Source organism: Leucoraja erinacea, chromosome 5 (assembly GCF_028641065.1).
Source record: "Leucoraja erinacea ecotype New England chromosome 5, Leri_hhj_1, whole genome shotgun sequence".
Taxonomy (NCBI): Eukaryota; Metazoa; Chordata; class Chondrichthyes; order Rajiformes; family Rajidae; genus Leucoraja; species Leucoraja erinaceus.
Window position 1 is genome coordinate 95,760,224 of NC_073381.1, and position 27,805 is coordinate 95,788,028.

The 27,805-nt window shown below is 47.5% G+C and overlaps 1 protein-coding gene across 2 annotated transcripts in view; it reads right to left on the reverse strand.

The window, feature by feature from the left end:
* Nucleotides 1-27,805, reverse strand: part of mertka (c-mer proto-oncogene tyrosine kinase a) — a 158,996-nt gene that overhangs the window by 108,492 nt on the left and 22,699 nt on the right. For both annotated transcript variants that reach the window (XM_055636313.1, XM_055636311.1), the window contains exons 2-3: nucleotides 17,912-18,215; nucleotides 10,661-10,761 (exon numbers count right to left, since the gene is read on the reverse strand). In XM_055636313.1, coding sequence (XP_055492288.1) covers nucleotides 10,661-10,761; nucleotides 17,912-18,215 — 405 coding nt within the window. The remainder of the gene's footprint in view (nucleotides 1-10,660; nucleotides 10,762-17,911; nucleotides 18,216-27,805) is intronic.

The following is a 27,805-nucleotide window of genomic DNA, read 5'->3' on the forward strand; positions in this document are numbered from 1 at the left end:
GGCACCAGTAAATGGGGAATTACGGTAGGGCACCAGTAAATGGGGAATTACGGTAGGGCACCAGTAAATGGGGAATTACGGTAGGGCACCAGTAAATGGGGAATTACGGTAGGGCACTGGTAAATGGGGAATTACGGTAGGGCACTGGTAAATGGGGAATTACGGTAGGGCACCAGTAAATGGGGAATTACGGTAGGGCACCAGTAAATGGGGAATTACGGTAGGGCATTGGTAAATGGGGAATTACGGTAGGGCACCAGTAAATGGGGAATTACGGTAGGGCACCAGTAAATGGGGAATTACGGTAGGGCACCAGTAAATGGGGAATTACGGTAGGGCATTGGTAAATGGGGAATTACGGTAGGGCATTGGTAAATGGGGAATTACGGTAGGGCATTGGTAAATGGGGAATTACGGTAGGGCACCAGTAAATGGGGAATTACGGTAGGGCACCAGTAAATGGGGAATTACGGTAGGGCACCAGTAAATGGGGAATTACGGTAGGGCATTGGTAAATGGGGAATTACGGTAGGGCATTGGTAAATGGGGAATTACGGTAGGGCATTGGTAAATGGGGAATTACGGTAGGGCATTGGTAAATGGGGAATGTCAGGTAATTGTTGTAGGTTCATGTTCTTAAGTTATAGGAGCAGAATTAAGCCATTCAGCCCAAGTCTACTCTGCCATTCAATCATGGCTGATCTATCTTTCCCTCTCAACCCCATTCTCCTGCCTTCTCCACATATCCCCTGACACAAGTACTAATATTCCGTTGTTATATGTCCCAACAACGGAACTATGAAATTCTGACTTGCTGGAGCATAACATGCCTATAAACACAATTCACGTAGATAATGTATACTAAACCAAGAAATTAATAACCCCAATACCCCAGTATAAAAAAGCCCGGTCCTTAGTTCCACCAGAGTCCATAGTTCATTAGTTCATAAGATAAATGGGGAATTAGTTAAGGTATTGGTAAATGGGGAATTAAGGTAGGGCACCAGTAAATGGGAAATTAAGGTAGGGCACCTGTAATATGCCCTATTTAGTGTACAGATATCCCCATGATAACACGGAAACAGGCCCTTCGTCCCAACTTGTCCATGCTGACCAGGATGCCCCACCTGACCTTTAGATTATTGTGTACTGAGGTACAGTGAAAAGCTTTGTTTTGCATGTTATCAAATCAAATCAGGTAACACTGTACATAAATGCATTCAAGTCAAACGCAAGTACGCTAGGTGGAGCAAAGGGGAAGATACACAGTGCAGAATATAGTTCTCAGCATTGTAGGGCCCCAGTTCCACAGACAAAGTCCAATGTCCACAATGGGGTAGAGGTGAATCGGACAGTACCCTAGCTTATGGAAGGACCGTTCAGAAGCCTGATAACAGAGGGGAAGAAGCTGTTCCTGAGTCTGGTGCTTTAACTTGATATTGTGCTCAGCACAGACATTGTGGGATGAAGGGCCTGTTCCTGTGCTGTACTGTTCTATAGATAGACACTAAATACTGGAGTAACTCAGCGGGTCAGGCAGCATCTGTGGAGAACATGGATAGGTGACGTTTCACAGTGATGGAGTAACACAGCGGGTCAGGCAGCATCTCTAGAGAAAAGGAATAGGTGATATTACGGGTCAGCACCTTTTTATGTTCTATGTTCAACCTGTAGTCATTCTGCTTCTACCTGCACAGATGCTGCCTGACATGCAGGGCATTTCAAACAATTTCTGTTTTAAATGGGGAATTCAGTTTTTTTCCCGAAGATAGACACAAAGTGCTGGAGTAACTCAGCGGGACAAGCAGCATCTCTGGAGAGAAGGAATGGGCGACGTTTCAGGTTGAGACAATTCTTCAGACTGAAGAAGGGTCTCAACCCAAAATGTCACCCATTTTCAGTCAGAAGAAAGGTCTCAACCAGAAATGTCACCCATTCCTTTTCTCCACAGATGCTGCCTGTCGGGCTGAGTTACTCCAGCATGTTGTGTCTATCCTGACTACGGGTGCTGTCTGTAGGGAGTTTGTCCATTCTCCCTGTGGTCGTGTGGGTTTTCTCCGGGATCTCAGGTTTCCTCCCACCATCCAAAGGCGTAGAAGGTTATAGGTTAATTGGCTTTGGAAAAATTGTCCATAGTGCGAAGGATAGTGCTATTGTACGGGGTGATCGATAAACGATAAAGTACCAGTGTACGGAGTGATCGCGGGTCAGTGTAGACATGGTGGGCCGAAGGGCCTGCTTCCTCGCCCTATCCCTTCAGTCTAAAGACCAAAATGAAATGCTGATGAAATGCTGAGTGAGGGGTTTTGAAAACGATTTGAAGGTTCACTACACAGAGAGTAGTTAGTTGTGTGGAATCTCTGCCAGAGACATGATGGGATCAGACACAATAACTATGTTGCAGAGTCAGTGTGCAGGAGAAAGATGAGTCATTGTATTGCTTGTAATTTATTTATTAGCCAAGCATGTAAAAACATACAAGGAATTTGTTTTGCCATATAGTCATACCAAAAAAGCAACAAGACACACAACTACATAAATATTAACACAAACATCCACCACAGCGCACTGTGATGGAAGCCAATAACGTATTATCTTCTTCTCTCCTTTTTTCCCACGGTCAGGGCAGTCGACTCATCTGCAGTCGTGGCGATTGAAGCTCCCGCGTTGGGCCGGTCAAAGTTCCCGTGTCGGGGCGATCGAAGCCCCCGCGTCGGAGCAATCGTAGATCCTGCGGCTTGGAGCTCCCGAAGTCGGTCCCGAAACCAAGGGACCGCGAGCTCCATGATGTTAAGTTCGCCGGCTCCCATGTTTGGAACTCCTGAGATGGATCCCCATTTAAAGGGGCCGGTCCACAATGTTAGGCCGCAGCGCGGGCGGAGATACAACACGGAGAAAAGTCGCATCTCCATCGAGGAAAGAGATAAAGAAAGGTTACCCCACCCCTCACATAATACAAGACTATAGATACACTAAAACATACATTTAACAACAAGATGAGCAGAAAAGGATGAGACAGACTGTTGGCGAGGCTGGTTTTGTACGGTGCCACAACAACCTCTTGATCAACATCAGCAAGACCGTGGAACTTCAGACAAGGGGAACCAGGAGTCCATCCACACACTGTTGTTTCATTGATGGGACAAAAGCGGAGCGAGCTGACAACTTCAAATTCTTGTGCATTCACATCTCATCTTAGAAGGTCAGCACTTTGAGACGGTAATCCACGCCTTTGTTACCACTCGGCTGGATTACTGCAATGCACTGTATGTGGGGGTTAGTGGGTCCTCCATCGCCCGTCTCCAGATGGTACAGAATGCAGCTTTATTGCGTGGTTATTATTTTTACTCATGTTTTATCTCTTTTAATTTATTGTTGTATTTCATATGTCATTTTTGCGCCTCATGTGAGCTGTTATGTTATGTTCTGTTATGTTGTCTGTTTATGATGTCTTGTTTATTCTTCTGTACAGCACTTTGGTCAACATTGGTTGTCTTAAAGTGCTTAACAAATAAAGTTGGATTGGATTGGATTGAAGGTCTGAAGAAGTTTCCTGACCTGAGATGTCATCTATTTTAAGGGGTTGGACAGGCTAGATGCAGGAAGATTGCTCCCGATGTTGGGGAAGTCCAGGACAAGGGGTCACAGCTTAAGGATAAGGGGGAAATCCTTTAAAACCGAGATGAGAATAACTTTTTTCACACAGAGAGTGGTGAATCTCTGGAACTCTCTGCAACAGAGGGTAGTTGAGGCCAGTACATTGGCTATATTTAAGAGGGAGTTAGATGTGGCCCTTGTGGCTAAGGGGATCAGAGTGTATGGAGAGAAGGCAGGTACGGGATACTGAGTTGGATGATCAGCCATGATCATATTGAATGGCGGTGCAGGCTCGAAGGGCCGAATGGCCTACTCCTGCACCTAATTTCTATGTTCTATGTTTCTATCCATTTTCTCCAGAGATGCTGCCTGACCCACTGAGTTACTCCAGCACTTTGTGTCTATCTTTAAACATCTCAGATGTCCCGTCCTTGGCTCAGAACAAAGACATAACCATGAAGGAGGCTCATCAGTGCCTCTACTTAGAAGTTGAAAGAGATTTGGCATGTCTCTGAATCACAAACATTGGCCTTCATCAGTAACAGCCTTGAGTATAGAAGTTGGGAGGTCATGTTGCAGTTGTATAAGACGTTGGTGAGGCAGCATTTGTGTTCAGTTCTGGGCATCATGTTATAGGAAAAATGTTGTAAAGCTGGAAAGGGTTCAGAGATTCATGAGGATGTTGCCAGGACTAGAGGGTGTGAGCTATAGGGAGAGGCTGGGACTATTCCTTGGAGTGCAGGAGGATGAGGGGTGATCTTATAGAGGTGTACAAAATCATGAGGGGATTAGATCGAGTAGACGCACAGAGTCTCTTGCCCAGAGTAGGGGAATCGAGAACCAGAGAACACAGGTTAAGGTGAAGGGGAAAAGATTTAATAGGAATCTGACGGGTAACTTATCCACACAAAGGGTGGTGGGTGAATGGAACAAGCTGCCAGAGGAGGTAGTTGAGGCTGGGACTATCACTAATTTTAAGAAATAATTAGACAGGTACATGGATAGGATAGGTTTGGCGGGATATGGGCCAACCACAACCATGTGGGACTAGTGTAGACGGGACATGTAGGTCGGTGTGGGCAATGTTGGATGGAAGGGCCTGTTTCCGCACTCTTTGACTCTAAGTTCCGCAGAGAGTATCGTGACTGATTGCATCATGGCTTAGTGCTGCAAAACCAAAGCACAGGAACATGAGAGGCTGCAGAGAGTGGTGGACTCACCCCAGTCCGTGCAGGACACAGCCATTGAGAGCAAATACATGAGGCCCTGCTTCATAAGGTGCTACGTCCATCATCAAGGATCCCCACCATCCGGGCCGCGACCTCTTCTCACTGCTCCCCTCGGGCAGCAGGGACAGAAGCCCAAAGTCCCACACCACCAGCTACAGGATCAGCTACTTTCCTGCACCTATCAGTTTCTTGAACTGTCCCACACAACCCTAATCTTGCCAGGACAACTCAATATCCCAGTCCACCTAAGGTAGACAATAAATGCTGGAGTAACTCAGCGGGACAGGCAGCATCTCTGGAGAGAAGGAATTATGAGCAATTTTAGTCCCCATATCTGAGGAAGGATGTGCTGGCTCTGGAGAGGGTCCAGAGGAGGTTTACAAGAATGATCCCAGGAATGAGTGGGGTAACATATGATGAGCGTTTAGCGGCACTGGGCCTGTACTCGCTGGAGTTTAGAAGGATGAGGGGTCATTGAAACTTATGGAAACATAGAAGGATAGAAAATAGGTGCAGGAGTAGGCCATTCGACCCTTCGAGCCAGCACCGCCATTCAATGTGATCATGGCTGATCATCCAACTCAGTATCCCGTACCTGCCTTATCTCCATACCCCCTGATCCCCTTGGCCACAAGGGCCACATAGAATATATTATAGAATAATAATATATTCCACATTTTATTGAATAGTGAAAGGCCTGGATAGAGGGGATGTGGAAAGGATGTCTCCACTAGTGGGAGAGTCTCAGACCAGAGGGCACAGCCTCAGAATGAAAGGACGTTCCTTTAGGAAGTAGATGAAGAGAAATGTCTTCAGAGGGTGGTGAATCTGTGGAATTCTTTGCCACAGACGGCTGTGGAGGCCAAGTCAGTGGATATATTTAAGGCAGAGATAGAAACTGTAGATTCTTGATTAGTACGGGTGTCAGAGGTGATGGGGAGAAGGCAGGAGAATGGGGTTAGTAGGGAGAGATAGATCAGCCATGATTGAATGGCGGAGTAGACCTGATGGGCCGAATGGCCTAATTCTACTCCTATTCCTTATGACCTCATGATCGGGTGCCAAGAGAGACAACGACAAGAGAGAATGCAGTATTATTATCAAGTTTCTGCTTTTACATAACACTAGACCGAGTGCAGACCCAGAGCGTTGTGGAGCTGATGAAGCAGCTTGTGAAATGAGGCCTTCACCCTGACGTCACTGGAAGGTGGCGGAATATTCTTTCACTGTAACGTTGGTGGGGGGGGGGGGGGGGGGGAGGGGGAGGAGATTGTGGCATCACTGGAAGCTGGTCTTTTAAAAGGTGCTTTTGTTTATTTTAAACTTTAATCATGAATATCGCAGGGGGGTGGAATGGTTCGGGGGGGGGGGGGGGGCGAAGATGTACGGGGGGGGGGGGTGTGAATATCCCGGGGGGGGGGGGGGGGAAGAGGAGGGGGGGAAGAGGGGGGTGGGGGTGAATAACCCAGGGGGGGGGGGGGCGAGGGGGGGGGGTGAATATCCCAGGGGGGGGAGAGGGGGGGGTGGGGGGTGAATAACCCAGGGGGGGACACGGGGCGAGAGGGTGTGTGACTATTCCAGGGGGGGGAGGGGGGGGGGGGGGGGGGGGGGGGGGAATATCCAGGGGGAAGGGGGGGGGGGGAGAGGTGAATAACCCTGGGGGGGGGGAGGGGGACGGGGGTGTGAATATCGGGGGGGGGGGGAGAGGGGTGAGGTGAATAACCCAGGGGGGGGGGGGGGGGGGGCGAGAGGGTGTGACTATTCCAGGGGGGAGGGGGGACGGGGGGTGTGAATAACCCCGGGGGCCACAGAAGGTCATGGAGGCCATCAATGGATATTTCTAATGCAGAGATCGACAGATTGTTGATTAGTGCGGGGGCTCTGGGTAGAAGGCAGGAGAATGGGGTTGAGGGGGACGGATAGATCAGCCGTGTTTGAATGGCAGAGTAGGCGATGGGCCAAGCGGCCGAACTATGCTCCTATAACGTACGAACTTATGCACATTCAGCACAAGCAAGATTGGCTTAGTCGTGCTTTTCTCTGCTCTACGATTCTTGGATTATGTATGCTTCTCATATCCCCCCCCCCAATGTTTCACCACTCGGCCTCTGCTAACTCGTGATGCTGAATATTATTTACTTAAATAACAACACCCGTGACAGGAAGAAGAAGTGAAACAAATCAGGGACTCAAAGTGTTCAAACAGCAATTTCCTTCCACCTTCTTATCCTCGAGACCATCTCGCCCCACCCCTGCTCCAACCCGCATTGCGTTACTGCTGACACAGCCACACAGACTTCAGAAGGTCCGAAGAAGGGTCTCGACCCGAAACGTCACCTATACCGTCTCCCCAGAGATGCTGCCCGTCTTCGGAGTAAACCAGCATCTGCCGTTCCTTCCGACACACTTTCCTCAACAGCTGGTTCGGCCCCACGGACTGGGCAGCATGTGGCTGGTGTCTGGTCATCCCACATTCCTGATGATGATGATGATGAGGTGGGAGTCTCCCCTATCAACACTGGCCCCATAGCAGAAGGGTCAACGTCACGGGGCTGGAAACTGGGCTAATTCTGCCACCACCATCATCTATTGTAACAAGTGATGGCCTCCCACTGATTGTTGACAGAAGCTTGCGTCCTTTTCAGGACGAACGATGGCAGCGACGTCAACATTTGGAACATGGAAGATGGATACGAAAGAAGAAGACACACTGTCGCTAGTGTCGTGAATGTACTCCATCTCATGTTTACAAGGCCCAGGAGCAGAATTAGGCCATTGAACCTGTGCGCCATGGCTGACCTATCTCTCCCACTCAACCCCATTCTCCTGCCTTCTCCCTGCAACCCATCGTGAACCCGTCGATCGCAGCTTTAAACTTACCCAATCTCAGGCGGCGGAGAATGGGAATTTTGTTCCAGCAATGAATGAACAACAATAATTCAAGTCAAAATACTAGTGGGTTCATAGGTCATAGGCGCAGAATCAGGCCATTCAGCCCATCATGTCCGCTCCACCATTCAATCATGGCTTATCTATCTTGACTTCTCAACCCCATTCTCCTCCCTGTAACACCCGCTGATGTACAAGTGGATCTCCAGGGGTGACTTTCTCCACACAAAGGATGGTGGTGGGTGTATGGAACGAGCTGCCAGAGGAGGTAGTTGAGGCTGAGACTATCCCAACGTTTAAGAAACATTTGGACAGATACATGGATAGGACAGGTTGAGGGATATGGGCTGAACACGGGCAGGAGGGAGTAGTGTAGATGGGGCATGTTGGTTGGTGGGCCGAATAGCCTGTTTCAATGCTTTGTCACTCTGACTCTACAAAGCCACAATGGAACAGTGACAGTGAAAACATATCAAGTGGACTTCTAACGCATGAATGCAATTTACCCTACTTTGTGGAAAAATGTAATCATTTTCACAATGCACAATTTAAATGCTGGTATGGCGGTGACCTAATCAGTGGGGAAGTCTCAGTCTCTGATTTGCATCTACAGTCACGAGGAAAGCAATTGTTCTCATTGAGAAATGTTTTTTCAATGGCAATAGCTCTCAGATCGCACCCGGCCCTGGCCCAGCCTCACCCAAACCACACGATACAGGTGCGTGGACACGCTCACCCATGGCACAAATATTCCCATCACTGGACCCTGAATTGTGATCAGGTCTTGCCCCTAATTCAACCTCAGTAAAGCCCCCGTCCCACTTTCACGACCTAATTCAATGACCTTTTTTACTCATGAACATTTTTCATCATGCTAGAAAAAAATGGCCCGACATACTTCAAGTCAAGTCAAGTCAAGTCAAGTTTATTTGTCACATACACATACGAGATGTGCAGTGAAATGTAAGTGGCAATGCTCGCGGAACACCAAAACAACCAAACAAATTATAAACACAATCATAACACACAGTTGCCACGAGTACCTACGACCTACCTACGGCCTCGTGACGACCATGCTGCGCGTATGAGTCGAGGGCAAACTCGGCAGAGGTCGTGATTTATGACAATAGACAATAGGTGCAGGAGTAGGCCATTCGGCCCTTCGAGCCAGCACCGCCATTCAATGTGATCATGGCTGATCATCTCCAATCAGTATCCCGTTCCTGCCTTCTCCCCATACCCCCTGACTCCGCTATTTTTAAGAGCCCTATCTAGCTCTCTCTTGAAAGCATCCAGAGAACCTGCAAAGGCAGAGAATTCCACAGACTCACCACTCTCTGTGAGAAAAAGTGTTTCCTCGTCTCCGTTCTAAATGGCTTACTCCTTATTCTTAAACTGTGGCCCCTGGTTCTGGACTCCCCCAACACCGGGAACATGTTTCCTGCCTCTAGTGTGTCCAAACCCTTAACAATCTTATATGTTTTAATGAGATACCCTCACATCCTTCTAAACTCCAGAGTGTACAAGCCCAGCTGCTCCATTCTCTCAGCATATGACAGTCCCACCATCCCGGGAATTAACCTTGTAGGGTTAATTAGGTCGTGAAAGTGGGATAGGGCCTTTACTAACCCTACTTATAAAAACAATTGCAGAAGAGGTTTACCAGAATTCTGCCGTGGTTAGTGGCTATTATCTATGAGGAGAGGACAGGCAACTTGGGTTATTTTCTCTGGAATGCAGGAGGTTAAGGGGAGACCTGATAGAGGTACAAGTACAGGTAACCCTTGTTTTAACAGACCATGGGGGAAGGGGAGAGGAACAGTGTCTGTTATAGCCAACCATACACTTTTACCGAGTATGGGATTTGCTCCAAACCACCTTGAAATAATGAGTGGTTTTCAGATACAAAGCTGTTTTTGAACAGCCAAAAATGTTTTTATGTTCCTGAAAGCTACTAAGTTAAGACAGGTAGACACAAAATGCTGGAGTAACTCAGCGGGACAGGCAGCATCTCTGGAGAGACGGAATAGGTGACGTTTCGGGTCGAGACCCTTCTTCAGACTGATGTCAGGGGAGGGGGCGGGACAGAGATAGAATGTAGTCGGAGACAGTAAGACCAGGGGAGAACTGGGAAGGGGGAGGGGATGGAGAGAGAGGGAAAGCAAGGGTTACTTGAAGTTAGAGAAGTCAATGTTCATACCACTGGGCTGTAAGCTACCCAAGTGAAATATGAGGAGCTGTTCCTCCAATTAGCGCTGGGCCTCACTCTGACAATGGTGGAGGCCCAGGACAGAAAGGTCAGATTGGGAATGGGAGGGGGAGTTGAAGTGCTGAGCCACCGGGAGATCAGGTGGGTTAAGATGGACTGAGCGGAGGTGTTCAGCGAAACGATCGCCGAGCCTGCGCTTGGTCTCGCCGATGTAGAGAAGTTGACACATGGAACGTTTCACTGAACACCTCCGCTCAGTCTGTCCTAACGCAAAGTTGGAATCCTGTAACAAGTCAGTAACAAAGCAGCATCTGCAGTTCCTCCCTGCAAAAGTCAATAACAAAAGGAGGCCCAACCTAATGCGCTGGATAGTGTGGATGTGGAGAGGATGGCTCCACCAGTGGGAGAGTCTAGGACCAGAGGGCACAGGTCTCAGAATAAGTGGATGTACCTTGTGAAAGGAGACAAGGAGGCGTTTCGTTAGTCAGAGAGTAGTGAATCTGTGGAAATCATTGCTACAGTCGGTTGTGGAGGCCAAGTCCATTGGTATTTTTAAGGCAGAGATGAACAGATTCTTGATTAGTACGTGTGTCTGGGGTTATGGGGAGAGGGCAGGAGAATGGGGTTGAGAGGAAGACATAGATCAGCCGTGATTGAATGGTGGAGTAGACTTGAAGGGCCGAATGATCTAATTCTGCTCCTGACACTTAGGAACATGTAAAGTGGTAAAACATACCTTCTATTTCAAGAATGATCTTTTCTGATTCAATCGATACCCCGGTGATTTGTATCAAACAGTGAAAGGCCCCTGCATCAGAGTGGACAACGTTATCGATTCTGTGGAAACATAAATTGGGAACTAACATTAATTTTAAAAACTAAAATGATCCTTATCCCAACTTCCTCCACTGTTGGAAGAAACATTTCACAGAGGATGGCGAGGGGAAAATCCTTATACAAATCCTTACGCAAGTCACAAAGAATTATTCACTCTGAGGAAGGGTCTTGACCCAAAACATGGCCATCCAGCTCTTGGTGTGTCCACAGACAAATATTCATTACAACTAAATCCGTTTGCAAGAAAGAAAAAAGGAATTGCTGGAGGAATTTGGGACGAACTGCTAGAGACCCGAGACGTTGACCACCCCTTTGCCTCCAAAGATGCTGCCTAACCAGCTGAGTTACTCCGGCACTTTGTGTCTTTTTTTTGTAAATCAGCATCTGCAGTTCCACATTCAGAACATTCAGCAGGTGCAATCCGAGCTGTTTCGTGGCTCATCGGCTGCTGAATATTTGCTTTAGGCAATTATCTTTAAACTGCATTTTACTGCTTCCATGTGCAGTTTGTAAGGAATATTCTCCCTTGACATGAATCCGACCCTTGGAATGCATACATCATGAATAATATTCTTTCCAATGTTCATCGAATGGAGATTAATAATGTTGTGAGGAAACACAATTCCTTACACTCCTCCCTTTAGAGATACAGTGTGAAACAGGCCCTTTGAGCTACCGATCAGTAATAACCTCATATACGAGCATTACATTGATTGTGATCAATAGTTGGTCGCTGGTCGGCACAGGCTCAGTGGGCTGAAGGGTCTGTTTGCATGCTGCATCTCCAGAGACTAAAGTAATCCCACACTCCAGGGCCAATTTACAATTAACAGAAGACAATTTACCTGCAAACCTGTTCGTCTTTGGAATGTGGGAGGATATTGGAACACCCGGAGAAATCCCACGCAGGTCACAGGGAGAACGTGCAAACAGCACCCGTAGTCAGGATCAAACCTGGTTCTCTGGCGCTGTGAGGCAGCAACTCTACCACTGCGCCACCGTGATGCCCCGACAGACAGCACCCATAGTCGGGATGGAAGCCGGGTCTCTGGTGCGCCAAGGGTCCCCTTGGTGATAAGTTGCAGCTGGTGACCCTCCCCTCCTCCATCTCCACCCCTTTGTCAAGAACCTTCTAAATTGGCACGGCGGCGCAGCGGTAGAGTTGCTGCCTTACAGCGCTTGCAAGCGTCGGAGGCCCAAGTTCGATCCCAACTACGGGCGCTGTATGTGCGGAGTTTGTACGTTCTCCCCGTGACCGCGTGGGCTTTCTCCGAGAATTTCGTTGTCCTCCCACACTTCAAAGGCGTACAGGTTGGTAAATGGAAAAAAAATCCCTGGTGTGTAGGATGGTGTAAATATGCGGGGATCGCTGGTTGGCAGGGACACAATGGGCCGAAGGGCCTGTTTCCATGCTGTATCTTTAAACTAAACTAAAATCTTGACATCTTTAAAAACAAATCCACTGCACAGATTTTTTTTTTAAATCTGTAATACACTCTGCTCATGACTACAGTTTTTAAACAGGAGACATTTTATTAATTACTTAATTGAATATCAGAATTCCTATGCCTTAGTAATGTTATAGAATGTTATAGGACACAGCATAGCATCAGGCCCTTTAACACCAAATGACTTTGTCCATCACCACTGCCGATTCTCTCCGCAAAAACAAGGTCTTAAAGCTTTGAGGAATCTTTATATAAAACATCAAATGAGTGCAGGATATCGAGGTGCCCAAACGAGTTGCGAGAATCTTTAACACCGACATCGGCCTGCTGATCTAAAAGATTCATCCAATTTGGGCTTGTCTCACTTGCCAACAGATATCATATAGCCTCGAAACGTCACCCATTCCTTCTTCCCAGAGATGCGGCCTGTCCCGCTGAGTTACTCCAGCATTTTGTGCCGATCATAGAGTAATCCCCTGTACTGGAAAGCAGCCAGAAAAGAGCTGGATTGTAGCCAGGAGCAACATTCCTGCACTTCCTGACTTGATATGAAAGGTTTTTTTAAATGAAAAGCTTCACCCATTTTCATTGTGTCACCAATATAGCCTCGATTGTGCCTCCTGTATACCTCCAGACTTTGTCCAGCCTTCTGGCCAGCAACCTCCCCTGCCGCACCTGTAAACACCCTTCACCTACGAGGCTTCGTCCCACCCCAACCTCTCTCCCAGCTCTACAATCATTCGAAGAAGGATCTCAACCTGAAACTTTTCCTAGCCACATCCTCCACAGATGCTGCCTGACTCTCAGAGTTACTGGACTTCAGCACTTTGTCTTTAGTTTGGATACAATGTGGAAACAGGCCCACCAGGTCCATGCCGACCAACAATCACCCACTAACACTAGTTCTACCTTACATTCGAGGGAAAATTTACACAAGCCAATTAACCTAGAAAAGGTCCTTTCTCCTTTCCATTCAGAGTAGGTCATAAGGTCAGAGGCAATAGGAGCAGAATTAGCCCATCAAGTCTACTCCCCCATTCAATCATGGCTGATCTATCTCTCCCGCCTAACCCCATTCTCCTGCCTTCTCCCCATAACCTCTGACAACCGTACTAATCAAGAATCTATCTATCTCTGCCTTAAACATATCCACTGACTTGGCCTCCACAGCCTTCTGTGGCAAAGAATTCCACAGATTCACCACCCTCCGACTAAAGAAATGTCTCCTCATCTACTTCCTAAACGAACATCCTTTAATTCTGAGGCTATGACCTCCAGTTCTAGACTCTCCCATGAATGGAAACGTCCTCTCCAAATCCACTTTATCCAAGCCTTTTCACTTTGCTTCAGAGGGTCCTCCCCCCCCCTCCCCCCCCCTCCCCCCCCCCCCCCCCCCCCCCCCCCACCCCCCCTCATCCAACTAACTTCAGCGAGTACAGGCCCAGTGTCATTAAATGCTCATCATATGTTTAACCCACTCATTCCTGGGACCATTCTTCCAAACCTCCTCTGGTCCCTCTCCAGAGCTAGCACATCCTTCCTCAGATATGGTGCCCAAAATTGCTCTCAATATTCCAAATGTGGCCTGACCAGCACCCTATAGAGCCTCAACATTACATCTCTGTTTTTGTATTCAGGCTCTCTTGAAATAAATGCTAGCATTGAGTTTGCTTTCTTTACTACCGATTCGACGAGCTGATTAACTTTTTGGGAATCCTGCACCAACACTCCCAAGTCTCTTTGCACCTCCGATTTCTGGATTCTCTCCCCATTTAGAAAATAGTCCATGCCTTTATTCCTACTGCCAAAATGCATGACTCCACACTTTGCTACATTATATTCTATCTGCCACTTCACTGCCCACTCTCCCAACCTGTCCAAGTCCTTCTGCAGAGTCCCTGTTTTCTCTACACCACCTGCCCCTCCACTTATTTTCGTGTCATCCGCAAACTTGGCCACAAAGCCTTCAATCCCCTTCATCCAAATCCAATATGAAGAGTAGCGGGCCCCAGCACCGACCCCTGCGGAACTCCGCTAGTCACTGGCAGCCAACCAGAAAAAGCCCCCTTTATTGCCACTCTTTGCGTTCTGCCATCCAGCCAACCCACTATCCATGCTGGTATCTGCCCTTTGATACCGTGGGCTCTCATCTTCCTTAGCAGCCTCACGGGTGGCACCTTATCAAAGGCTTTCTGAAAATCTAAGTAAACAACATCTACTGACTCTCCTTTGTCTGTCCTGCTATTTACTTCTTCAAATAATTCCAGCAAATTTATCAGACAAGGTCTCCCCTTAACAAAGCCATGCTGGTTGGCCTATTTTGTCATGAACTAAGTACTCTGTAACCTCATCCTTTAGAATGGACTCTAAAGTTTTACCAACCAATGAAGTCAGACTAACCGGCCTGTAGTTCCCACTGTTCTGCTTTGCTCTTTTCTTGTACAGCGGGGTAATATTGGTAATTTTCCAGTCATCTGGGACCACTCCTGACTCTAGTGATTCCTGAAACATCACCATCGACGCCTCCACAATCTCTAAAGCCACCTCTTTCAGAGCCCTAGGGTGTAGTCCATCCGGTCCAGGTGACTTATCCACCTCCAGCCCTTTCAGCTACCCAAGCACCTTCTCCCTAGTAATAGCCACTCCACTAACTTCCACCTCCCCGACTCTCTTGAATTTCAGGCACTGCAGTGCAGAAAGGAACTGCAGATGCTGGTGTATTCCGAAGATAGACACAAAGTGCTGGAGTAACTCAACAGGTCAGGCAGCATCTCTGGAGAAAAAGGATGGGTGACGTTTCGGGACGGGACCCTTCCTCAGACTGAGTGCTGTGTTCAGCTTAGGTCACACTGCTGCAGGAAGGAAGGAAGTAGTTAAGCTGGTGCGGGTGCGGAAATATGTAGGAGGATGTTGCCAGGACTCGAGGGCCTGAGGTATAGAGAGAGGTTGGGCAGGCTAGGTCTTTATTCCTTGGTGCGCAGGAGGATGAGGGGTGATGTTACAGAGGTGTACACCATGCGGGGAATATATAGGGTGGATGACCGCACTGTCTCTTCAACCCAGTGTGGGAGAGTCCAGAACCAGAGGACACAAGTTTAAGGCGAGAGGGGGAAGTTTTAATAGGAATCCAAGGTGGAACTTTCTCCACACAGAGTGGTGGGCATATGGCCTCAATAACCTCCTCTGGCAGCTCGTTCCTGTGGTAAACCCCTCTACAGGAAGGGAGCCAGATAAGGGCTGGGTTTTAGCTTGAAGCAACATTCCTGCACTTCCTGACTCAACTTATAAAAGTTCTTCAAAATGAAAAACATTACCCATTTTAATTGTGTCATTATGCTTCCACTATGCATTATTTATAAGGATAAAGGAGGTACACCCCCTGTACAAGGTTTTACTCTCATAGAAACATAGAAACTTAGACAATAGGTACAGGAGTAGGCCATTCGGCCCTTCGAGCCTGCACCGCCATTCAATATGATCATGGCTGATCATCCAACTCAGTATCCTGTACCTGCCTTCTCTCCATAGCCCCTGATCCCTTTAGCCACAAGGGCCACATCTAACTCCCTCTTAAATATAGCCAATGAACTGGCCTCAACTACCTTCTGTGGCAGAGAGTTCCAGAGATTCACCACTCTCTGTGTGAAAAATGTTGTTCTCATCTCGGTTCTAAAGGATTTCCCCCCTTATCCTTAAACTGTGACCCCTTGTCCTGGACTTCCCCAACATCGGGAACAATCTTCCTGCATCTAGCATGTCCAACCCCTTAAGAATTTTGTAAGTTTCTATAAGATCCCCCCTCAATCTCCTAAATTCTAGCGAGTACAAGCCGAGTCTATTCAGTCTTTCTTCATAAGAAAGTCCTGACATCCCAGGAATCAGTCTGGTGAACTTTCTCTGTACTCCCTCTATGGCAATAATGTCCTTCCTCAGATTTGGAGACCATAACTGTACGCAATACTCCAGGTGTGGTCTCACCAAGACCCTGTACAACTGCAGTAGAACCTCCCTACTCCTATACTCAAATCCTTTTGCTATGAATGCCAACATACCATTCGCTTTCTTCACTGCCTGCTGCACCTGCATGCCTACTTTTAATGACTGGTGTACCATGACACCCAGGTCTCGCTGCATCTCCCCTTTTCCTAACCCGCCACCATTTAGATAATAGTCAGCTTTCCTGTTTTTGCCACCAAAGTGGATAACCTCATATTTATCCACATTATACTGCATCTGCCAAACATTTGCCCACTCACCCAGCCTATCCAAGTCACCATGCAGCCTCCTAGCATCCTCCTCACAGCTAACACTGCCCCCCAGCTCCGTGTCATCCGCAAACTTGGAGATGTTGCATTCGATTCCCTCGTCCAAATCATTAATATATATTGTAAATAGCTGGGGTCCCAGCACTGAGCCTTGCGGTACCCCACTAGTCACTGCCTGCCATTGTGAAAAGGACCCGTTTACTCCTACTCTTTGCTTCCTGTTTGCCAGCCAGTTCTCTATCCACATCAATACTGAACCCCCAATACTGTGTGCTTTAAGTTTGTATATTAATCTCTTATGTGGGACCTTGTCGAACATAACAAGCTTGCAACAAGCTGCCAGAGATCGTTGAGGCAGGTACTATAACAACGTTGAAGAGACACTTGGACAGATACATGGGGAGGTTTAGAGGATGTGGGCCAAAAGCAGGCATGTGGGACTAGTTTGGGTGGGGCATCTTGGCCAGCATGGACAAATTGGGCCTGAGGCCGACAGTGATGCAGCGGTAAGGCTGCTGCCTCACAGCGCCAGAGACCCGGGTTCCATCCTGACCTCGGGTGCTGTATGTGTGGAGTTTGCATGTTTTCCTTGTAACCACATGGGTTTCCTCCGAGTGCTCGGGGTTTCCTCCCACATCCCAGAGATGTGCGTGTTTGTGGGTTAATTGGCTTCAATTCAATTCAATTCAATTCAACTTTAATGTCATCGCACAAATACAAGTATCAGTACAACGAAATGCAGTTTTGCGTCAGTCCGTAGTGTGTAGGATCGTGTTAGTGTGTAAGGAATACAAGTTGGAAAAAGGCCTGTTGGCATACTGACAGTCGGGATGCCGACAAGCCTGTTTCCAAGTTGTATCTCTAAAGTCTAAAGGGCCTGTCCCACTTACGCAACTTTTTCGGTGACCCGTCATAGGTCGTTGTAGGTCGCCAAAATTTTTACCATGAAAATCCAGCGGCAACCAGAAAGATGCTACGACTCTTTGGCGACAGAGGAGACTACTTACAACCATACAGGCGACAGCCTGGCGACATGTCATGGGGTGAATCCTGTATGGTAGTGAGTAGTCGCCCAAGGAGTCGTACATTGTTCTGGTCGCCGATGGACTTTCACCATGTTGAAAATTCTCGGTGAGCTGTAACGACATATGACGGGTGCCGGCAGTCGCCAAAAAAGTTGCGTAAGTGGGACAGGCCCTTAAAAGACTTGTTTCTGTGTAGGAGGGAAACTGCAGATTCTGGTTTACACCAAAGATAGACGCAAAATGCTGGAGCAACTCTGCCGGATGAGGCAGCATTTCTGGAGGGAAGGAAGAGGTGACGTTTCAGGTCGAGACCCTTCTTCAGAGCTGTTTCTGTGCAGTATGACAACGACTACAGTATTGGTTTCCAAACTTAAAACGTTAAGAATGAACAATCCGGACACGGTGCTGTTACCTGCAGGAGCTGGTGATAGTTGACCTCCCTTCACTGTCACTGAAAGAAATATCTTTGAACGAGCAGCGTTCACCATCGATGATCTCGTGGCCATTCTTCAGCCACTTGATGCGCAGTTCCTGTTCATATCCAGGTACAGCGATGGAACAGTTGAAGCTCACAGGGTTACCCTGAGATACTACAATCCTGGTGGCCGCAGGCTTGAATTGGATCTTTTCTCCAACCTCTGCTGCTTTCAAAGCATCGCTTCTGGTTTCCGCCATGTCCCGGGAGCCTTCTGCTAGTGTTGGCACGCGAGGAAGATCTGTCGGGGAACAAATGACATGAGGTCATACGTGATAGGAGCAGAATTAGGCCATTCGGCCCATCATGTCTACTCCGCCAATCAATCATGGCTGATCTATCTCTCCCTCCTAACCCCATTTTCCTGCCTTCTCCCCATAACCCCTGACACCCGTACTAATCAAGAATCTATCTATCTCTGCCTTAAAAATATCCATTGACTTGGCTTCCACAGCCTTCTGTGGCAAAACAATCCACAGATTCACCACCCTCTGACTAATTAAATTCCCTCTCATCTCCTTCCTAAAGGAATATCATTTAATTCTGAGGCTGTGACCTCTGGTCCTAAACTCTTTCACTAGTAGAAACATCGTCTCTATCCAAGCTTTTCACTATTTGGTAAGTTTCAATGAAGTCCCCCCTCATCTAAACTCCAGCAAGTGTAGGCCCAGTACCATCAGATGCTCATCATATGTTAACCCACTCATTCCCGGGATCATTCTTGTAAACCTCCTCTGGACCCTCTCCAGGGCCAGAACATCCTTCCTCAGATATGGTGCCCAAAATTGATCACAATATTCCAGCACCTTCCAGAGCTTCAGCTATACTTCCCTGTTTTTGCATTCTAGCCTTGAAATAAATGCAAACATTATCCATTGTCATCGTTTCAACTCATCTTTCCAGCCCCCTCCACAAAGAGATACAGCATGGAAACAGGCTATTCAGCCCATCAGGCCCATGCTGAACATTGATCCATGCATCTTCCCCTTTGCTCTACTTGAAGATAGAGGCAAGTGCTGTAGGAACTCAGCGGGTCAGGCAGCATCTCTAGAGAAAAGGAATAGATGACGTTTTCGGGTCGAGACCCTTCTTCAGACTGAGAGTCAGGGGAAAGGGAAACTAAAGGTATGAAAAGGTACAGAACAAATCAGAACCAGCACCGATGACACATGAAAGGTGGAGCCCACAATGGTCCATTGTTGGCTGTGTGAGAGGTGATAATAAAAGGATACAAACATTGAAGCTAGCAGGGCGACTAGGGTGGGGAAGAGACGGAGAGAGAGGGGATGAATAATAATCATTTATGATGGATGCACAATCTGCAACGTTTCAATCCCTGAGCATAACAATTTGCTGGTAGACAAAAATGGTGGAGAAACTCAGCGGGTCAGGCAGCATCTAGGGAGAGAAGGAAATAGGCGACGTTTCGGGTCGAGACCCTTCTTCAGACTGATGTGAGGGTGGGGGGGAGGGCAAGAAGAACGAAAGGGGAGGAGCCAGTGGGCTGAGGGAGAGCTGGGAAGGGAAGGAGAATGTAGGGACTACCTGAAATTAGAGAAGTCAGTGTTCATACCGCTGGGGTGCAAACTGCTCAAGCGATATATGAGGTGCTGCTCCTCCAATTTACGGTGGGCCTCACTCTGGCCATGGAGGAGGCCCAGGACAGAAAGGTCGGATTCGGAATGGGAGGGGGAGTTGAAGTGCTGAGCCACTGGGAGATCAGGCTGGTTATTGTGAACCGAGCGGAGGTGTTGGGCGAAGCGATCGCCAAGCCTACGCTTGGTCTCACCGATGTAGAGCAGTTGACACCTAGAGCAGCGGATGCAATAGATGAGGTTGGAGGAGGTGCAGGTGAACCTCTGCCGCACCTGGAACGACTGCTTGGGTCCTTGAATGGAGTCAAGGGGGGAGGTAAAACGACAAGTGTAGCATTTCCTGCGGTTGCAAGGGAAAGTGCCAGGGGAGGGGGTGGTTTGGGTGAGAACGGACAAATTGACCAGGGAGTTATGGAGGGAGTGGTCTCTGCGGAAAGCAAACAGGGGAGGAGATGGGAAGATGTGGCCAGTGGTGGGATCACATTGGAGGTGGCGAAAATGTTGGAGGATTATTTGTTGTATGTGACGGCTGATGGGGTGGAAGGTGGGGACAAGGGGGACTCTGCCCTTGTTACGAGTGGGGGGATGTGGAGAGAGAGCAGTGTTACGGGGTATAGAAGAGACCCTGGTGAGAGACTCATCTACGGTAGGGGAAGGGAACCCCCGTTCCCTGAAGAATTAGGACATCTCCGATGCCCTGGTGTGGAACACCTCATCCTGGGAGCAGATGCGGCGTAGACGGAGGAATTGGGAGTAGGGCCCTTTTGTTGCATGTTAAACCAGTCAGTAGAAAGACTACACATGATTACAACAGCCGAGCTCAGCGCACAAATCCGATTTGCCTCTGGTCTAATTTATTAATCATAATGACAACTTTATTTTGTATAACACTTTTCATACAATTGAATGCAACCCAAAGTGCTTTTCACAAAACCACAGGTCTAATCAAAATTACAATTTAAAACAGTAAGGACATAGACAGTTAATAACAGAAAAAAGCAAATTGATATAAAAATATAAAATTAAAAAATTAAAAATTAAGAGAGTAACAGGACAAAAAACCAGAACACTGATGTCAAATACAGAGTCCCATATACTATATGAGTACACAAGCTGCTGAAGGATACGCTGAGATAAATACAAGAGAAAAGAGATAATTTTTACAGTCATCAGAAGAAGAAAAGTCTGTTAAAAGCTTGATTGAAAAGATAAGTTTTTAGCTGCCGTTTAAAAATGTCAACTGAGTGGGCGTCTCCCTTAGCCCCGGGTCGGGTACACCACAGCTTGTGGGCATCATTGGAAAAGGCTGCTTCGCCAATGTTCTTATTGCTGCAGCATTGAGAGGCTAACAGGCCGGCATCAGTTGACCTGAATGCTCGAGTAGGGGCATAGGGAAGGAGGGACTCTGTAAAATATGCTGCTCCGAAACCATTTAGGGCTTTATAGACAAGAAGGAGGATTTTATATAGTCTATCCTGGATCTCACAGGAAGCCAATGAAGGGAGTATAATACTGGGGTGATATGTTCCCTTTCCTTGGTATTTGTTAAGTGCCGGGCTGCGGCATTTTGAATGAGCTGTTTGTTACTTGTTGGTGGATTTCAAAGGTAGACCAGTTAATAATCAAGTTACAGTAATCAAGTCGGCTTGATATGAAAGCATGTATGAGTTTTTTTAGTCATGTTCAGTTAAGAAAGGCAGTACTTTAGCAATATTTCTGAGGTGATAGAAAGAACACTTTATTACCTTATTTACTTATGTGAGATTTAAAATTAAGATCATTGTTAATTTTTACCCCCAGGCTTGTGACTTCTTGTTTGACGTAGGCAGTCAAATTTCTCAGTTAACCGAGTAACAAACAGTTTGCCGAGTTAAGGGCCTGTCCCACTTGCGTGTCCTTGGCACGCAAATTACGCGACCTCGTGGTCGCGTTGAGCCGCGACGGTCCCGTGAAGGTCGCGCGTGATTTAATGCGTCTGGAGCGCATGACGTCAATTGAAGATGGACACAAAGCTGGAGTAACTCAGCGGGACCGGCAGCATCTCTGGAGAGAAGCAATGGGTGATGTCTTCTTCAGTCTGAAAGAAGGATCTTGACCTGAAACGTCACCCATTGCTTCTCTCCAGAGATGCTACTGGTCCCGCTGAGTTACTCCAGCATTTTGTGTCTATCTTCAATTTTCTTGGCCCCGCTCTGGGAGTAGAAGTGGGGGCGGATCCGGACCGCAACGGCCATGAGCCCCAGGCCGAGCTCGGCAATCGTTTGTCTGCTTCTGCTGCTGTTGGAGGTGAGACGTTGCGTCGTGCCAGGGTCTTGGGCCTGTCCCACTTTGGCCGTCAGTTACGTGACAGGGCGGTGGCGCGCGAAGATTTTGTTCGGGGTTGGTGAATTTGTGGAATCCATTGCCACAGACGGTGAAGACAAGTTAAAAGACCCTTCCAGAAAGCCACAGAGATATTTTTTAGGCAGATGGACAGATTCTTGATTAGTGTGAGTGTCGAGGGTTTAGGGGGAGAAGGCAGGACAATGGGGTTGAGAGGGAAAGACACATCAGCTATGATTGGATGGCAGAGTTGACTTGGTGGCCGAATGACTATATGAGAGTATTGGTCACCTCACAGAAGTGGAACCCCATCAGGGGGCGGCATATATAGCAGGGTGTGAGCCACCAGATCTATTCAGAGTCGAGCAGTGTCAGGGCATAAGAGCGGCCATTGGTCTCAAAGTCTCAGAAGGTCATGGAGGGAGGGGGCTGTAGGTCATGGAATGTAGAGAATCAGAATGGCGCCCAACGCAGGCGACTATTAGCGTGCTGGCCACAGAAGCAGAACTACAATCACATATTACAATCGCTCCGCAATCTTAAATCTCTACTCCAACAGCAACATTCCTATACACTCTAAATGACCCGATTGTAACTACATTGAGTTTAGTTTAGAGATACAGTGAGGAAACAGGCCCTTTCGGCCAACCGGGTCCGCGCCGACCAGCGATCCCCGCACATTAAAACTATCCTACACACACTAGGGACAATTTTATTTTACATTTACACCAAGCCAATTAACCTGCAAACCTGCGCGTCTTTGGAGTGTGGGAGGAAACCGAAGATCTCGGAGAAAACCCACGCAGGTCACGGGGAGAACGTACAAACTCCGTACAGACAGCACCCGTAGTCGGGATGGAACCCGGGTCTCCGGCGCTGCATTCGCTGTAAGGCAGCAACTCTACCGCTGCGCCACCGTGTCACCAGTCTTTCTGCTGACTGGATAGCACGCAACAAAGGCTTTTCACTGTACCTCGGTACACGTGACAATACACTCAAGTGTGACTGTAGAAGGAGCAGTCGATGAGAAGACTCAGAGGGAGGATCGGGAGAGCAGGGAAACGGGGTTAGACCTGCAGGTGGAAAATAATCTCTTATGTAAAGACACACAAAGCAGCCCAGCGCAGGAACATTGAGTGTGATGCCTGACATGATGTCATGATAAACTCATTTTATCTGCCTATAGAAACATAGAAAATAGATGCAGGGGGAGGCCATTCGGCCCTTCGAGCCAGAACCGACATACATTGTGATCATGGCTGATCATCCACAATCAATAACCCGTGCCTGCCTTCTCCCCATATCCCTTGATTCCACCAGCCCCTAGAGCTCTATCTAACTCTCTCTTAAATCCATCCAGTGATTTGGTCTCCACTGCCTTCCGTGGCAGAGAATTTCACGAATTCACAACTCTGGGTGAAAATTTGTTTTCTCATCTCAGTTTTAAATGGCCTCCCCTTTATTCTTAGACTGTGTGGCACCTGGTTCTGGACTTCCCCAACATTGAGAACATTTTCCCTGCATCTAGCTTGTCCAGTCCTTTTATAATTTGAAACGTTTCTATAAGATACCCTCTCATCCTTCTAAATTCCAGTGAATACAAGCCAAGCCTTTCCAATCTTTCCTCATATGACAGTCCCGCCATCCTGGGGATTAACCTCGTGACCCAACGCTGTACTTCCTCAATAGCAAGAATGTCCTTCCTCAAATTAGGAGTCCAAAACTGCACACAATGCTCCAGATGTGGTCTCACCAGGGCCCTGTACAACTGCAGAAGGACCTCTTTACTCCTGTACTCAAATCCTCTCGTTATGAAGGCCAACATGCCATTAGCTTTCTTCACTGCCTACTGTACCTGCAGGTTTACTTTCAGTGACCGGTGTACAAGGACCCCCAGGTCTCGTTGCACTTCCCGTTTTCCCTAATCTGACATAATTGAGATAATAATCTGCTTCCTTGTTCTTGCCACCAAAGTGGATAACCTCACATTTATCTACATTATATTACATCTGCCATGCATCTGCCCATTCACTCAACCTGTCCAAGTCACCCTGAAACCACCTAGCATTCTCTTCGCAGTTCACATTGCCACCCAGCTTTGTGTCATCTGCAAATTTGCTCGTGTTACTTTTAATTCCATCATCTAAATCATTAATATATATTGTAAATAGTTGCGGCCCCAGCACCGAGCCTTGCGGCACTCCACTCGCCACTGCCTGCCATTCTGACAGGGACCCATTTATTCCTACTCTTTGTTTCCTGTCTGCCAACCAATTCTCTAACGATGTCAATACCCTACCCCCAATACCATGTGCTCTAATTTTGCACACTAATCTCTTGTGTGGGACCTTCTCAAAGGCTTTCAGAAAGTCCAGATACACTACACCCACTGGCTCTCCTTCATCCATTCTACTTGTCACTTCCTCAAAAAATTCCAGAAGATTCGTCAAGCAGCATTCGTCAAGGGTTATGGTGAGAAGGCAGGAAACATAGAAACATGGAAAATAGGTGCAGGAGTAGGCCATTCGGCCCTTCGAGCCTGCACCGCCATTCAATGTGATCATGGCTGATCATCCAACTCAGTATCATGTACCTGCCTTCTCTCCATACCCCCTGATCCCTTTAGCCACAAAGGCCACATCTAACCCCCTCTTAATTAAAGCCAATGAACTGGCCTCAACAACCTTCTGTGGCAGAGAATTCCAGAGATTCACCACTCTCTGTGTGGAAAATGTTTTTCTCATCTCGGTCCTAAAAGATTTCCCCCTTATCCTTAAACTATGACCCCTTGTTCTGGACTTCCCCAACATCGGGAACAATCTTCCTGCATCTAGCCTGTCCAACCCCGTAAGAATTTTGTAAGTTTCTATAAGATCCCCCCTCAATCTTCTAAATTCTAGCAAGTACAAGCCGAGTCTATCCAGTCTTTCTTCATGTGAAAGTCCTGACATCCCAGGAATCAGTCTGGTGAACCTTCTCTGTACTCCCTCTATGGCAAGAATGTCCTTCCTCAGATTAGGAGATCAAAACTGTACGCAATACTCCAAGTGTGGTCTCACCAAGACACTGTACAACTGCAGTAGAACCTCCCTGCTCTTATACTCAAATCCTTTTGCTATGAATGCTAACATACCATTTGCTTTCTTCACTGCCTGCTGCACCTGCATGCCTACTTTCAATGACTGGTGTACCATGACACCCAGGTCTTGTTGCATCTCCCCTTTTCCTAATCGGCCACCATTCAGATAATAGTCTACTTTCATGTTTTTGCCACTCACATTTATCCACATTATACTGCATTTGCCGTGCATTTGCCCACTCACCCAACCTATCCAAGTTACCTTGCAGCCTCCTAGCATCCTCCTCACAACTAACACTGCCCCCCAGCTTCATGTCATCCGCAAACTTGGAGATGTTGCATTCAATTCCCCTGTCAAAATCATTAATATACAGTATATTGTAAATAGCTGGGGTCCAGTACTGAGCCTTGTGGTACCCCACTAGTCACTGCCTGCCTTTCTGAAAAGAACCCGTTTACTCCTATTCTTTGCTTCCTGTCTGCCAGCCAGTTCTCTATCCACATCAATACTGAATCCCCAATACCGTGTGCCTTAAGTTTGTATTCTAATCTCTTATGTGGGACCTTGTCGAAAGCCTTGTCGAAAGCCTTCTGAAAGTCCCGATATAACACATCCACTGGTTCTCCCTTATCCACTTTACTAATTACATTCTCGAAAAATTCTATAAGATTCGTCAGACATGATTTACCTTTCATAAATCCATGCTGACTTTGTCCAATGATTTCACCACTTTCCAAATGTGCTGCTATCGCATCTTTAATAACTGACTCTAGCAGTTTCCCCACTACCGATGTTAGACTAACTGGTCTGTAATTCCCCGTTTTCTCTCTCCCTCCATTTTTAAAAAGTGCGGTTACATTAGCTACCCTCCAATCCTCAGGAACTACTCCAGAATCTAAAGAGTTTTGAAAAATTATCACTAATGCATCCACTATTTCTGGAGAAATGGGTTTAGGAGGCAGCGATCAGCTAAGATTGAATGGTAGAATAGACTCGATGGGCCGAATGGCCTAATTCTACTCCTGTAACATTGAAACGCCTATCTAAAAGCCTCTTAAATTCACCCTGATATCTGCCTCCGCCACCACACCTTGCTCTGCAAACTTTGTGTAGAATGGAACTGCAGATGCTGGTTTACATGGAAGATGGACACAAAATGCTGGAGTAACTCGGTGGAACGGGCAGCATATCTGGATAGAAGGAATGGGTGACGTTTTCGAGTCAAGACCCTTCATCGTGTCTATCCTTCAAATTTTCTCCCACCATCCCAAAACCAAATTTTCCCACCTCCACCAGCAGCTTTAACTTCAAAGCAAAGCTCTCTAGTCTTTGACATTTTCTCTCCGGGGAGAAATAGGTTCTGACTATATATCATAATTTTATACACGTCTTTCAGGTCTCCCCACAACCTCAAACGCTCCAGTGAACACAATCCAAATTTGGTTCTGCTGACTGGATAGCCCGCAACAAAAGCCTCGGTACACGTGACAATAAACAAAACTGATTACCGAACCGTATAGCTAATACCTTCTAATCCAGGCAGCAACTCCGGAGAGAGCTCTTTACTCAGCAGGACAGGCAGCATCTCCGGAGAGAGCACTTTGTGTCTATTTTTGAGATATTACATGCTCTGTATCTCCCCCCCCCCTTGTGCATTGCAACAGAGAAGTAAAATAATACAAATCAAACTCTTTTTGGAATGATGCTTCAGAGAAGCATATGTGCATATCCTTATTCTCATATTATTGTACTACAAATGCTGATTAACTAAGTTTTATAAAGCCGCAACATGACTTCCTGAAGCCCATACTCAATGCACTGACCACCAATACCATACCATGTGCCTCTGTTCCTGTTCTGTGGGAACTTGCACAGTATTGATGGATTTTCTGTCTTGTGGAGAATGGATTGAAGCTCACTGCCATTGCAGTCTTGGAGCAGAGATGTTATTCTGTGGGTAGGCCCAAAAAACTGGAGTAACTCACCGGGTTGGACAGCATCTCTGGAGGGGAGGAAAGGAATAGGTGACGTTTCGAGTCGAGACCCTTCTTCAGACAGAGGGTCAGGGGAAAGGGAAACGAGAGATATAGACGGTGATTCAGATTCAGATTCAGATTCAATTTTAATTGTCATTGTCAGTGTACAGTACAGAGACAACAAAATGCATTTAGCATCTCTCTGGAGAGCGACATAGAATATGATTTGAATAAATATTTACATTAGCATATATACAGACATAAGTGTTTTTCCTGTGGGAGGAGTGTCCGGGGGGGGGGGGGGGGGGGGGGGGGTGATTGGCAGTCACCGAGGTACGTTGTTGAGTAGAGTGGCAGCCGCCGGGAAGAAGCTGTTCCTGGACCTGCTGGTCCGGCAACGGAGAGACCTGTAGCGCCTCCCGGATGGTAGGAGGGTAAACAGTCCATGGTTGGGGTGAGAGCAGTCCTTGGCGATGCTGAGCGCCCTCCGCAGACAGCGCTTGCTTTGGACAGACTCAATGGAGGGGAGCGTGGAACCGGTGATGCGTTGGGCAATTTTCACCACCCTCTGCAAGGCCTTCCGGTCGGAGACAGAGCAGTTGCCATACCATACTGTGATGCAGTTGGTAAGGATGCTCTCGATGGTGCAGCGGTAGAAGTTCACCAGGATCTGAGGAGACAGATGGACCTTCTTCAGTCTCCTCAGGAAGAAGAGACGCTGGTGAGCCTTCTTGATCAGAGTAGAGGTATTGTGGGTCCAAGAGAGGTCATCGGAGATGTTGACTCCCAGGAACCTGAAGCTAGAAACACATTCCACCTCCGTCCCGTTAATGTGGATGGGGGTGTGCGTGCCGCCTC